General features: G+C 40.7%; 1 protein-coding gene across 1 annotated transcript in view; it reads left to right on the top strand.

The window, feature by feature from the left end:
* The window catches only part of LOC145261210 (uncharacterized), a 79,941-nt gene that overhangs the window by 34,259 nt on the left and 30,496 nt on the right, over positions 1-15,186 (top strand). The window contains exon 3 of the mRNA XM_080119554.1: positions 8,539-8,573. Coding sequence (XP_079975680.1) covers positions 8,539-8,573 — 35 coding nt within the window. The remainder of the gene's footprint in view (positions 1-8,538; positions 8,574-15,186) is intronic.

The following is a 15,186-nucleotide window of genomic DNA, read 5'->3' as shown; positions in this document are numbered from 1 at the left end:
TCAATGTGAGACGAGATTCTCGTTCTTTTTCGTATTGTTTAATATTTTGTTTGGATGGCGAGATCATTCAGTAATATTTATTGTTCATCTTTTTGCTAAAATGATGGACATAAGATTGCGGAGTAGGAAATGGACAAATACCTGGCATTGTCTTCTATTTTATCTTCGCATTTCATTCTTAGGTTATTAATATCAAATCAATTAGTCGTTATGGTAGTGAGGAACCATTCGCCTCTGATGCAATACAATTGGACTATTCAGTCGATTTCATTAAATACGCTGTTGTCTCCCAGAGTAAAATACGAGGTGCCTTGAATAGGTTTCCGGACTTGTTTCTTATGGGCACGTCTATTAATAGTGTAACGTTATAGAAGGCGTTCTCATTTGGTTCTTCCTCTCGTCTGTCGACCCCATCGAAGTGCCAAACAAACAAAAGAAATATTTTGAACTCACTTTTTTTTTTGAGAGAGAGAGAGAGAGAGAGAGAGAGAGACTTTTATTTCCTCTCTTTGCTTTCCGTTATACATAACAAATTTTGACAGAGCTGTCACCGGCGAGCGGGCAATCATTGTCGTCTGCTCTCTTTCTCTTGCTGTTTATGCCGTCACGTCTTTCCCACTCCATTCTCTCTGTCTTACTGCTGCTGCTATCTCTGCATGGCGTTACCAGTCCTGCTACCTCCTACTGCTCCTCTCTCTATTTCACTGCAGCGACTGCTGTCTATGCGACGTCGCCGACCATTATGGTACAATAGTACACACATGAAACTTCAAAGTAATCTTCTCCAGCTGCAATGCACTTCTTGTACCGTTCCAACAACTTCTTGAAAGGCCCATGGAATTCCTCATGTCTGAGCATGTCAATGATCCTCGTCACAGCCTCTTCCATCTCCTCAATTGTCTCATAACGACAGCTTCTAAGGTTTTCCTTGAGCTTAGTAAATAACCAAAAGTCACAGGGCGCAAGGTTTGAACTATGGGGGGTGAGGAACTGTCTTGATACCCATTTTGGTCAAATAGTTTATAACAAGGATGAAGAACCCTTGGGACAAACTTTGCGCAAATTTTCCGCATCTTCAGTTCCTCACGAATAATTGTGTGTACAGTTCCCACACTGACATCAAACTGTGCATTGATTGTCTCTACAGACACACGACTGTCCTTATCCATGAAATTCTTTATTTGGCCGATCAACTCTGGTGTTCTCACTTCCTTACTCCTCCCACACCTCTCATCATCTCTCACAGACTCCCTACTTTCCTTGAATCCCTTATGCCACTCAAAAACTGATGCTCGATTCATGCAACATGGTGCAAAAAGCAATCTGAAGTATTCCATACGTTTCTGTGGCATTTTTTTCCAAGTTTAAAACAGAATTTATTGCATATCGTTCTTCTAAAGTGTCCTCACATGCAGATGTTATTTTTAAAATTCACCAGCTGTGACAATCAGGCTTTGGTAGGGTGTATTCTAATTCCTGCTGTAGCTGTTCATTTGAACCTGAAATTTGAAAAGTTGGCCAGTCATCTCATAAGATGTATAGCAATGACGTGCTAAATTTTCAAGTGTTTACAACAATTTTTAATGTCTGTACAAAAAAGTCTGGAAACTTACTGGAAGGCACCTCGCAGATCAGGACAATATTAAATGTAACTAGCTGCATATACCCAGCCTTATTGTCGAGTAGAGGGATTAGTCACATAATATATAAGCTACACCTTGTTTGGAGTGAAAATGTAATAATATAAGGGATTAATAATTTCATCAACTCTTTCATGTTATACGTAGAAAATGCATATTTTTTTCTTGATTATAGATTTTTTATGATTACATTAGTATAGCAATTCTCACTTTTTGTCTTTTACTCACGTTCACCACTAACAAGGCATATCACTACTTGTGTTACATAAGGGAGGGAGAAGAAACGGATTTGAGTTTGGACACTTTACTTGAGGGATACTGGTACCCTGGTGATGACGTGTCCATTTTACTAATGAAGAGAAAAAGTTTACGACAATGAGAGAGAGATATTACAAGTGTTAAGAGACGAGAGAACGGGACCCAAGATCCCTTAAACCGTTTGTCTGGTGGTTAGGACACTTGTGGATGTATGTGTTTATATATAGAAGTTCATACCTGGTTTTGCTGCTCTGGGAGAGTCTTCATCTGGGTGGAGCTCTCTTGCTGTTTTCGCCGGAATACACAAGATGAAGACAGATGTTGGGTTTTCAACCTTTTATTCTCCCAGGCATGATCTGCAGATGTCGCCATCGATGGTCTCCACTGTGGGTACCTACCACGTCCCACGTCTGGGGCGCGCATCTCCCCCCTTACTTAGGAGAGAACCATTTTAGACTTCTGCTCGGCTCGGCTTTTTCTGAGAGACTCAACGTTTCACCAACCTTGCCACGTAGCATCACATGACATCCGGTTAGATGAAACGTCACTTCCTGCAACGTGGATTTACTACAAAAATATCTCTCTGACCTCCTCCCACCCTCTCCCTCTCTCTCTCGATCTACTATCTAATAGAGACACAGAGAGAGAAAATAGAGAGAGTATGAAAGAGCCAGAGAGAGAGAGAGAGAGGAGAGATGCTCTTTAACACTTGGACGTAAGGGGCTACTATTTGGGACAATGCCTAGAAAATATTAACAAGATGTTGGTTTACATTACATTTAAACTTCTGCATATCAGTACAGTCAAGGAAGCAGGAAGGAAGAGAATTACAAAATCTAGCTGTTTGGGGGAAGACGTATTACAGTAGAAAGCTTTCTGGAATTAAGAGATGTCAACAGTGAAGGGGTATGATTTTGTTGCTAAGCTGAGTTTATGTTTTGTTTATGTTACATTTAAACTTCTGCATATCAGTAGAGTCAGGGAAGCAGGTAGCAGGAAGGGAATACCAAAGTCTAGCTGTTTGAGGAAAGAAACTATTAGAGTAGAAAGTTTTCTTACATCTAGGGATCTCTACTGTGTAGGGGTGGGACTTTGCTGCTTGTTGGATTTGCTTGAGGTATTAACGTCGAGGGCGTACAAGATCTTGTAGTTTGTCGGAGCATCTACTATTAAAATACTTTCTGCTATTAAGGGACCTCAACAGTGAAGGGGTGTGATTTTGTTGCTAAGCGGGTTTGTCAAGTGTATGTACGTCAAGGGAGCACAGATGCAACAAGTTCACCAGAGCCCATTCCATTAAAATATTTGATACAACATCGAGGCGATCGGACAGAAGTTGGAAATTAGGTGACAAAGTCGGACCTATTAGATTGAAGACTCTTCTTCGGACCCTATCAGAGAGGGAGAGACTAGTGGTAGATGCATCAGCCAAGATGTGGCAACAATACTCCATGCATGGGCGAATGGTGGCCTTGTAGAAGTACAGGATACTCTCAGGTGTGAGTAGTCTTCTAGCTCAATAGAGGGAACCCATCTTCTTTGCGGCAACCTTTACAATGTTCTCAATGTATTTGTTCTAGTTCATATTGCCCGTGAGTGTTAGGCCGAGGAGTTTGAAGGAAGAATTATCAGATAGGGTGTTATTTGTCACGGATATCAATGGTTGGAGAGGCGTAATTGTTAAAGGAGAGCAGGTGAGTCTTACTAGCATTAAATATTACCATCCATTTAAAGCCTCATTCCATTACGATATGGAGGTCATTTTCTAACGATTCTGCCATCGTCTTATGTTTGTGTTCCCTCCAAATGCAATGAGTTCTGCGAGACCTTGTCTGAAAAGTTGAAAACAGCCACAGACAGGGTGACCGATCCAGAACAGTATTGGACTACAATGAAGAAATCAATCCAAAACTGTGATGTTGGCAGGCCAGGAGAAACCCAGATTGGTTTTCTGCCTCACTTCCGACTATCCAGTCAGTCCTCATAGAAAAACGACATGCCCTTCTCTTCCATAAAATCAGACCAAGTAGAAAAAGTAAAGAATACCACAGGAAATGCTGTACTGAAGCTTAAAGGGTCACTAGAAAATGTGTGAAGGAGTATTGGGATTCTCTTTGCTTTGCAATTGAAACAGCCATGATGCAGGAGACATTCGAGGAATGTACTCTGGAATAAAGTCTGCATTAGGGCCCTCCAAGCAATCACTCAGTATCCTTCAGCATAAAGACGATACGAAAATCATGGGATAATTCTGAGAAATTAGTTTGATGGATTGAGCATTACACTGACTTGTATAATGGTGACAGCAACGTGTCTCACTAGATCATTCAGTCAATCAATCCTTTCCCAACCCTAAATGAACAAGACAAAGAAACAACCATCCAAGAGATAGCCAAAGTAATATCTGCTCTCTGCACCAACAAAGCTTGCCGAACACATCCATTGGCTTATCCTCAACTGCTGGGCCCACAAAACTGTTCCACAAGATTTCAAAGATGCAAAAATTACAACACTTTTTAAAAACTAAGGTTCAAGAGGGGATTGCAACAATTACCGTGGCATCTCACTTCTCAGTAACTTGCTCAGTGGGGGAGCAAATAAATACCATCTCACTTCTCAGTAACTGGGAAAGTGATGGCCTGTCTACTCCTCTCACGTCTACAGAAAATTGCCGAAACTGTGTATCCTAAACCGCAATGTGGTTTTAGGGCAGGTCGGTCAACTAGGGACATGATCTTCTGTGTGAGACAACTCCAGGAGAAGGCATGAGAACAATAACAAACACTACATATGACTTTCATAGACCTGACAAGAGTATTTCTGGTTGACAGAGGAGCTCTATTCCTCGTCCTTGAGAAAGCAGGCTGTCCCCCTACCCTGCTGTCACTCATCAAAGCATTTCACAAGAACATGCATGGGTGAGTTCAGTATGGGGGAGATTTGTCTGACCGGTTTCTGATCAAACATGGAGTCAAACAAGACCTCCTGCTTGCCCCAGCCCTGTTCAGGATGTACTTCTCCTTTCAAACAAGCATATCAGAATGTCGATAAATTTGTGGGGGTTTTGATCTCCACCCGTGATGATGGGAAATTCTTTACTCTCTCATGATACAAAGCCAAGTCGAGAGTTCATGAACTAGTTGTCTGCGAATTCCTCTATGCTGATGCTGCTGCTCTTTGCACATCTTCCGCTGAGGATCTTCAACGACTTCTAGATTCTTTCTCAAATTCATGTAGACATTTCGGAATAACAATCAGTCTTAAAACCGTCATCCTCTCCCAATCATCAGAGAGTGTTAATTTTACAGCAGATAATACAACCCTAGAGAATGTGGATAAATTCAAATAACTTGAAAAACATTACTCTTGAACTTGAAGTTAGCACGCGACTTGACCTAGCCTCTACCACATTTGGGAGGCTGACACAAAAGAACAAGCATCTGACCATCAAGACAAAAGTCTGTGTGTACGAAGCGTGTGTGTTGAGTGTCCTTCTCTATGCAGTTGAGACGTGGTCTGCATATCGTCCTCAAGAGTCCAGGGTAAGTGTCTTCCTTACAAGATGTTTGCAATCAATCATAGGAGACAGAATGACAAATGAAGATCTCTTCAGACGAACAGGGTTATGTCAGATATCGATTTTACTTTATGAAACTTTGGTGGGCAGCCAATGTAAATACCTTCTTTTTTTTTTTTACACGGTGGTCACCACTTATCAAGGCCCGAAAGCCACTCAGGGATAAGGGTTATTGCAAGTACAGTACGTTAGTGTGAATATTAATTGAAGTGTTTCCTTAAAGGGGGTGGTTCATTAGGAATTTGTTTACGTTGGACTTGAAGACATCCAGGTTGTAGTCAGGTGGGAAGCAGGCAGACGGAACAGAGTTCCACAGGCGTGCAGTTCTAAGAAAGAAGCTTTGTTCATGGAATCTACGTTTTGATTTAGGCACAGATAAAGAGTGGAGAAAATTATTGACAGTGGATTCAGCTAAACGGGTGTTTTTCGTGAAAGATTGGCGAGAGGGCACCAGAGATTGGAGTTCAGACGAGCACCTGCCATGGAGATAACGATAAAACAAGGATAGGCTCGCAACGTCTCTTCTGTGGGAGAGAGGTTGCAGGGAAGAGAAAAGGACATCCCCCACTAAGCCACGAAGTCTATTTTGTACTCTGTCAAGGCAGGATAGGCTGTTTTTAGCAGCTCCTGCCCATATATGGCAGCAGTATTCCATTCCTGTACGTACTTGGCTTTTACAATGTATTACATTGTGTTTTGAAAGAGAGTATTCGACCTGCCAATCATCTGCGTCTCAGATTCAAGGATATGCAAAAGCAAGATCTCAGGGATTTCGGTGTGGAATGTGAACAATGGACAGCATTATTCTGAGATCGGGATGCTTGGCAAGCCAATATTTATGCAGGGTAAGAGAAAAATGAGACGGAAAACTTCAAGAAACTCAAAGTATGTCGATCCAAGATGCCATAGTTTATACCTCTATGGTATTGTCAGTGATTGCAGACGCTTGCAAAAGAGGAAGACAGGAATTTTACAAGTCTACTTAATGCGTTCAAAAATCTAAAATCCTCAAATTAATTATGCTTAGTCAGTCTTGTTCCTCTTATGTAAACCTTCTCTTTGTCGACAGAAAGAATTCATTAAGTCATTACACTTATTCGGGGATATATTTTAACTCTCCATCAACCCCACATTATTTGTACATATATTTTCTTTACATAATCTAATCTAATCATGTGTAAGCGTCAATGGTTGTGACGGTGCACTCGGAATTCATTTTCATCTTCAAGGCAACAATAAATAAATCCATGCATAATTGCCCATTTCAATTTTGAACTACGCATGCCCCCCTAGATATTTATGGGCCCTGGTGGGGTGAACTAGCTGCCCCCCGTTTGTGGAGCTTGCTTCTTTTTCTATTAGCCAAATGTAGATACCGTCAGAGAGGCTCATCAGATAGTCTCCCATTTCTTTCTTTTTCTCATCACTCTTAAGCTAATACCCTCCCTGTCTTTTGCCTTCCTCGCTGTACCAACATGCAGAAATTTAAATGTAATGTGAACAGACATCTTGTTGCTCAACTCCCTACATGGTGTCCTTGTAAATATGGTCCCAAATAGCAGCCAATTTTGAACTTTGATATTCATGGCTCCTTCTTAAACTTTTATAGACCCTAGTGCGATGCACATAATGCACCCTCCCCTTCTTGTGGAGCTTGAATACAGCAACCAAGAAGTGAATATTTGTCCGAATAATGAAAATAATATCGACAGCATTTTTGTTATGTTCCTATTTACTTTCCTCCCCAAGAGGGCAGAGTTAGACACGAGGACCATAGGGTAAATAGAATTCTTTCTCCCATCCCTCTTAAACTAATGCACTCCCTGTTTCTTGCTTCTCTCACTGTACCAACATGCAGAAATTTAAATGTAATGCGAACAGCCATCTTGCTGCTCAACTCCCGACACAGTGTCCTTGTAGATATTATCCCAAATAGTAGCCACTTATTTTATATGTTAAACATGCCTGCGGTTTCAGTAGAAAATGTTCAAACAAGGGTTGATATGCCACAAAATCCAACCTACAGAGTGGAACGATAAAATTGTCGCCCTAGAAAAAAATGATATGATTCCATTTCCTTTTGTTTTTTTGTTTATGCCTGAAAATGACACAATGTTTAATGAGCGAGATCAGAGATGCGCCACTGTACAACTCATGCTCTCTGCCAATCCAAGTTATGACAACTAGACCATTACCACCACTCTCAAAATGCAAATTCAGACGGTTTTACGCTTGAGGGCATAGCTCAACAAAATTTTTGGCTACGGTTATGGTCTTTGGTGTGGTTTCAAGTGAGGGTCATATCTCACATCTTCGAAGTCAGCTTGAAAGTCAACACCACAGTGTACTTCAATGTGCTGAAGAACGTGGTGATCACTTGGTGCACAAGTCCAAAAAAGACCCAGGCTTGGCTTCAGAAGGAGTGCTGCGACTTTGTATCCTTCTCTCCTAGCCCCCCACTCCTCCTCCGATCTGAATCTGCTGGGCTACTTCGTTTGGTCATACTTCAAAGACATCACTAACATGACCTTCCACAACACCAAAGCCAGCCTGATCACTGCTATCTGCCGAATAGTCACCAAGCTCCCACTGGCGCTTTGGATATTAAGACAGTTTTTCCAATACATTACTAAATAAATGTCAGTGGTGTTCACCATTCTTAACATGGGAAGGAGGGAGTGCTTTTGTAACACACATTCACATTAGTATTTTCAGTTAGAAAAACATACCCTCCAGTAAAAACATAATGAATTGCATTGAATAATAAAGGTCTTCATATCCAGAAAACTACTTCTCTGCACAAAATTTCAATGCGATATTTCGTTTTCAGCCTACCTGAAATCCTAGAAAAGTCGTCCATTTAAAGATTAGTGTTGTGGCGCTAAGAAAGTAAAAAAAATAAATACCAAAATTTTCAAAGAAGAGTTGACATGCCATAAAACACAACAACAACAAAATATAAAACAACAACAAAACAACAACAACAAAAACAACAACAAAGAAAAACAACAACAACAATAACAACAACAAAAAATTCAATTAATATATTTCCTCGTTTAATAGGAGTCCTCACGTGATGGCAACGAAAACGTACAAAGGTAAGTTGATAATTTCTTTTAATTTACCTGTTGTGTTGTTATGTGACAGGGGGGGGGGATATTGTTTGTGGCGTGTATGTGGTTCATTACAAGTATAACAGGAGTCTCTATCCTGGTCATGAAACCAGATATAACGTGAACTTATCCTGGTTAAGCTGCACCCGATATGACAGGTGCTTTTTTTGATCGTATGTTGCCCCGTCACAAGGTGGACTAGGTATATCAGAATTTTTGTAGGAATTTTTGACACCCCTAACACGAAACTGCGAATAAAATATAAAAAAACTTGTAATTTTTCTTTTAAAAGTGGGTTGTTTATTTTCTTTATGGATTATACTTCCAAAATAAACCATTAAAGCTGTATAAAACGTAAGACAAATATTATTTTTTTATTTAAAAAAAAACAGTAATGAAATTAATTGAATTTTACGAGTTCAGTATTTTTCAATTTTTTAAATTTAAAAATCTATCAAAATTTTCCTATCGATTCAATTTTTACGATATTTTTAGGGTCAATGTGAAATTTTATGCTCTTTCCAATAAACCGAATATAATATTTTAGACAAACGTTTTTTTTAATTCACGCCCCCCCCATTTTGAAATGTCTATTAAAAAGTAAATAATTAATTTACTCACCAAAGTTTTATATATCACAAATTGAAGATAAAAGATCAATAAATAACATATTCAAATTTAAAACAAAAAAGAAGTGTTTTTTTTTTTAGAAATTTACCTGTAAAGTCCGAAGTTTAAAACCTTTTTTTTTTTAAATCACGTTGTTGTTTTTTTTAATGAAACCTTGGTCCTTGCTCCTTTAATTGAAAAAAAAATTAGGGTTTGAATTACGTTTTTCGAGTAGTTATAAGCTTGCAAAGATAGGGGGTCGAATTATTCAATATTTTTCACAAAGTATCTGACACACCTAAAGGTGGACTATGATCGTCTTCACCACATCATGTTCTATGATGGGGCGCTTCGCCTCTCGATCTAATCGTCTCCTGCCTTGTATAGTCTCCAGGTCCATTAATCCTTCTACTGGACCGGTCAACTGTCTGCAAATCAAGAGTCCTCACCACAAACAAACAGAACACCGGTTTATAAACAATAACAATAACTATTTATTATTTTCATCAGTTTACAACTGATACTGTCCAAGGTGACTGACTACAAGCAGTGAACGATGCTTGACCAGACAAGTACAGTCACAGACCCCCCTCATTAACAGAGTCTGGTAAACATCATAACATCAGGCTCTGAGGGGGCCCCAGATCGAGGAGCGCCCAACAGGTCGACCGTTCAGTTTTCTGGCCACAGCTTGACAAACTTCATAATCCCTTTTCCAGAATTCAACCCCTTTTCCTCGCTTCTCCTTCGGAGAGAAGGGGGGGGGTAGTTAAAAACATCCTTTCTCTCTCTCCCTCTCAAGGTCTCTCTTTGTCTCAATCATTCAACACCTCTCCCTTTCCTTCTTGGGAGGAGGGTGGTTGTTCACATTGATATCTGTGGCAGTTTTTCTTGATTTCTACACTCAATGCTGTGTGAGGTCTTTATGTAACCTTCATTCGTTCCAATGCACTAAGTAACCGTCTGAACAGCTAAAGCTCTCTCCCCACACCTCCAAGCGACCTGCTTGATATTACATTCATCCACGTGAATCTCACGAGATCACATGAGACCGTCTCTGTTAAATATCACAAACGCCATCTTGCTTTTTCTTTTTCCTGTCCAGCGCGCATGACAGGAAGACACGTGGGCGCTTCACGGGTAGGTCGTGTGTATGTCCGTTTCTATTTCCCCCACACTTTATCTGTAATATCTTTCCTAAATCCAAATCTCTGACATATCAAGAACATAATTTTAATTCTGTCTCCATTTTTGAGACGATATGCCATCTGACTCGTGTGTAACAAACCGATAATGACAGCAGGGCGGTTGGTCCTATCTTGCTAGCTAAATCTTTGCATTTCTCTGCACTCCCCACCCGTCTCGTCTGGTCAAACACCTTCCTCACTGCAGTGTGTATGGCCTGGGTATTTATGAGAAGGATTAGGGGGAGGAAAGGATGACATAGAGGCCACAACCAAGAATACCTGAAATGAATGACGTTGGAAGTGTGTAGATTCTGACTCCATATAAAAACAGACGAATATTGAAGGTTGAGAACCGATTTATTTACTACCAACAATTTATATTAGGAGAGGCAAAGTGTTCGTAGGATGGAAAGTGATTTAACAAAGGAGATGAATGTTCGTAAAATGTTTGTAGGTATGTATGAATTGACAAGCAATGAATGTTCGTAAAATGTTTGTAAGTATGTATGAATTGACAAGGAATGAATGTTTGTAAAATGTTTGTAGGTATGTATGAATTGACAAGGAATGAATGTTCGTAAATTGTAACTTATCTTTTAAACGATGGAGAGGGTCAGGGTAGGCCGGTCATCCTGCTGTCGGTGATGTGTGTCCTGACTTGTAACTGGAAAGCGAGGGTCTTCTTTCATCAGCTCTAGCAGCCCGGCGTCTTCGGCGTCTTTCTCCTTCTCTCCCCTGGTTTGTGTGAATTAGGCATCGTTTAGAATTGAAGGCGTTTGGCCCATAACATGAGAGCGCAGTCGGCTTCAGTTCACTGATGCCTTATTTCTTTTTCTTCTTCATCTCTTTAGGTCGGGTGGGAGAATGCCCGTGCGTTCACTGACGCAGCTGGGCGAAAATCTCCTGTTCCCTCCTCTCGGTTCCCTCAAATACCTCGTTTTTATAGTGGCAAACTGGCTCCCAGCGACTGTGATATTTGAGGTGTTTCTTTTAGGCGCGGAGCTCTGCTAATTGGTTGATAATTATTTTGTAGTTATCTTATTTTTTCTTCCCAAGCGGAAGCTATGCATGGAACCATGTGCAAACGACGATTTTTTTTATTTTGTCTCTCATGGTGGATGCGTTAACATCCGGTTGGCTGCCAATTCTCATTGTGTTCCCACATATGCCCCTCGCTGCATGCACTCCTGACACTATCATGTCACACGAGCAGCATGTGCGTGATATGCATATACGTTTGATAAACATGTGGGTGCGTGTGTCTGTTTGTCTATGTATAGATGTATGCGCATCCGTGATTGTCTGTCTATATATGTGTCTGTATTTGACCGTGGTCATAATGTCTTATCGTCTAATTTAATACACGTGTTCGTGCATGTATAACAAGCCATTTATTCGACATACCTCAGTTTCTGACTTCTTTCTGCGTCGGTTCTTTGGGCCTGAAAACGACGAATAAATGAACAAACAACTGGTTTCTTTTAATTGAATGCTTGGTTTTATTCTTTCTGCGTCTTGACTGTTCCGCATTTTTCTTGTGTTGTTGGCTGACTTGTCTTTACATCTATTTCTTCTATGTATTCTAGCGAAATCTCAACCATTTCATTCACACCCAGAAAACTGCCTGACTTAGATGCGAGAGAAAAGATATCTTCCTCTCTTTCTTCTATGATCTCTCTCTTTCTCTTTCTTTCTTTCCACATTCTCCCTCACACATACCCGATTGACCTATTCCAGGTGCTATCGTCGACCCCAGCTACCGAGTTTGACATACGTCAGCAACTTAACCCATGAACTCTTGCACTAAAAACATTTAGTATTTATCTGCCTCTCATCACAGGTCAGGTCATGTTGGTGATGTTCTTGACAGATGGCCAAACGAAGTAGTCCAACGGGTTCAGGTCGGGAGCGGAAGGGGGGTCAGTGAGAGAAAGATACAAAGTCATAGCATTCCTTCTGAAGCCTGAATCTCTTTGGCATTGTAGGCTGGTGCCGAGTTCTGCTGCCACACCCGGGATAGATTGCATAACAATACCAAGTTGATGACGTCCTTAACAATCAGTTTAACAGAGTCTGGGCCATTTCAGTTAAGTGTCTTGCACCTTCCTGTCTGTTGGTCTATGGTATAATCCTGTGCAGTTCTCGGATGCCCACTTTCTCAGGCTCTACCTTCTCACCTTTTAAGAATGGGGTCAGTTTATTGCTAGTCGCCTGAGGCTACTGTTGTAAGTAAAACAAATACTGTATACGCTTTAAATAAGGTTTTTATTAGCACAAAAGAACGATACATCGGGTCCGACATCAACACTATAAAGTAACATGGCGGACAGTACTGGAGTAGTATACAGAGCTAGCACTTCGTCAAGGAGAGTGCTATTGGGAAGTTTTGTATCCCTATGAAACACAATACAACATTCTCCCCTCCATTAAATTAGAAAGTTTCTGCCGTGGGTGGAAAGTTCATTCAAGTATTAGTGTATGAAGGTGGGTTGATCACAACCAATGCAAGGAATGTAGTTTAATAGTTCATGTTCGCAATGTTAAAACTCACTAATTCAGCCAGCACAAGGAGTGCAATTTAATAGTCCAGGTTCGCAAAATAAATTTAATCAAGATTCACTAAACTCTAGAATCACAAATTCAACTTATCTGGTGGTCTTCTACTACGTTCTAGGTGGTTCTACTGGTGGGGGTGAATTTTACTCTTGCTGATCTGCTGGTGTATCATTCCAGTTTTCCGAGTCATGTGAGTGATCGGTGAATTGGAAGTCTTTCAACGGGGCCAAGTCATGTGTAGATACAGTCATTTGCCTACCCTCGTTAGATCGAACAAAGGCATAATGGGGGTTAGCATCTAGAAGTTCAACCTTATCAACCCGAGGTTCATATTTAGTTAACCAGTTGTGTCTCCACATTAAAACAAAACCAGATTCGGTCATCCAAGATGATACCGCTGTCCCGGACACTGATCTTCTTGGGTGTTTTAACAGGCGCTCATGGGGTGTCTCATTTGTGGCTGTGGATATTAAAGACCGAATGGAATGGAGGGAGTCTACTGGAACCTCTTCCCAGTGTTCAGTCGGCAAACCTTTGTCTTCCAATGCTAATGAAATAATTTTCTACACTGTTCCATTCATTCGCTCCACTTGACCATTCCCCTGTGCGTGATAAGGAGTGCTGTAGCTGGTGGAGATCCCTTTGCCGTGCATATAATTCTTGTACTCAGCACTCTTGAAACAACTCCCGTTATCTGGATGAACTTGGCTGGGCATGCCAAATATAGAAAACCGGTGGGAGCAAGATTGCAGTACACTCTGGGTACTTGTGTCTTTACAAGGGTATACAAATGGGAAGCGGCTGTATTCATCAACTAATACCAACATATACTTATTTGGGGTAGATGAAGGTAGGGGTCCTTTAAAATCGAGGTTCAACCTCGCGAAAGGTTGGGTTGATTTGATTAAATGCCCATCAACAGGACGGAAAAATCTTGGTTTGCACTTATTGCAAACAATACAGTCGTTTGTCATCTGCCGAATATCCTACAGAGAGTAAGGGAGGTTTCTAATTCTTATGAAGACCATCATCCTTGTAATCCCAGGATGGCACAAGGATCGATGCAAAGTGAGGAGATTGTTGCTACTATTCACAGCAGCGCAAGAAGCACGTGTCAATGTGTCAGCTACAAGATTATTCTCACCAGGGCGATAGATAATGTCGAAATTGAAGCATGAAAGTTCCAATCTCCAATGGAGGAATTTATCGTTTTTTATTCAACTATGGTGATTTTGGTCGTAAACAAATTTTACTGATTTCTGATCAGTAATAAGTTTGAAGTGCTTCCCCAAGAGGTAATGGCGCCAATATCTAATTGCTTCTATAATGGCAGCCGCTTCCTTTTCAACAGCTGGATGGTTTAGTTCAGAGCAGTGTAGAGTTTGTGAGAAAAAAACAACTGGTCTACCATTTTGGTTGAGGACTCCAGAAAGAGCACAATCAGAGGCATCCGTCTCCAACTCAAGGGGCGCATTCTCGTCGATAGTTTTTATTACAGCTGATTCAATATCTAGCTTTAGACTGTCAAATACATTTCGAGCTTCCTGATTAAGGGGAAATAAATTGGTCTTAATAAGAGGCAGAATCTTATCAGAATACCTATGGAATAATACAAGAAAAAACGCAGTGCTCGCTTGAGTGATTTGCCGTCAGTTGGATAAGGGAGTTCTTTTAAAGGCTTCACCCTCTCGGGTCGGGTTTAATTTGACCGTTGGGTCCGATGATATAACCCATTCACAGAAAACACACACTTCTCTTTATTGTACGTAATTTTCCGTTTTTCTGTTACTTTGATAAATTTCACCAGATTCTCATCGTGTTGCTCCTGATCCTTTCCACAGATGAAAATATTGTCCAGGTATCCAAAGGTTTCGTGTAAGTCCTCAAAACTAATAATTTCATCGACAATTCGCTGAAAACAAGCAACTCCATTTGTAACCCCAAAGGGTATTCGGATGAACTGATACAAACCGGAGTTAGCTTCAAAAGCTCATTCTCATTGATGGAGATCTGGTGATACACATTTTTCAGGTCGATTGTGCTGAATACATTACACTGAGCAACCTTATTCACTACGTCATCCAGCCGGGGCAGGGGGTAGGCATCAAGGCTTGTGTACAGTCTCAGAATAATCAATGACCATTCTCAGAATAATCAATGACCATTCTCTTTTTCTGATTATTATTAACCACGACCACTTGTGCCCTCCAGGGTGAGTTTGAGGTTTCGATGTTCCCCTCCTTTAA

The sequence above is a fragment of the Euprymna scolopes genome, chromosome 37 (assembly GCF_053919585.1).
Source record: "Euprymna scolopes isolate OS-2025 chromosome 37, ASM5391958v1, whole genome shotgun sequence".
In the NCBI taxonomy this organism is placed as follows: Eukaryota; Metazoa; Mollusca; class Cephalopoda; order Sepiida; family Sepiolidae; genus Euprymna; species Euprymna scolopes.
The sequence above is the reverse complement of the archived record's forward strand: the minus strand, read 5'-3'. Positions and strand labels throughout refer to the sequence as shown.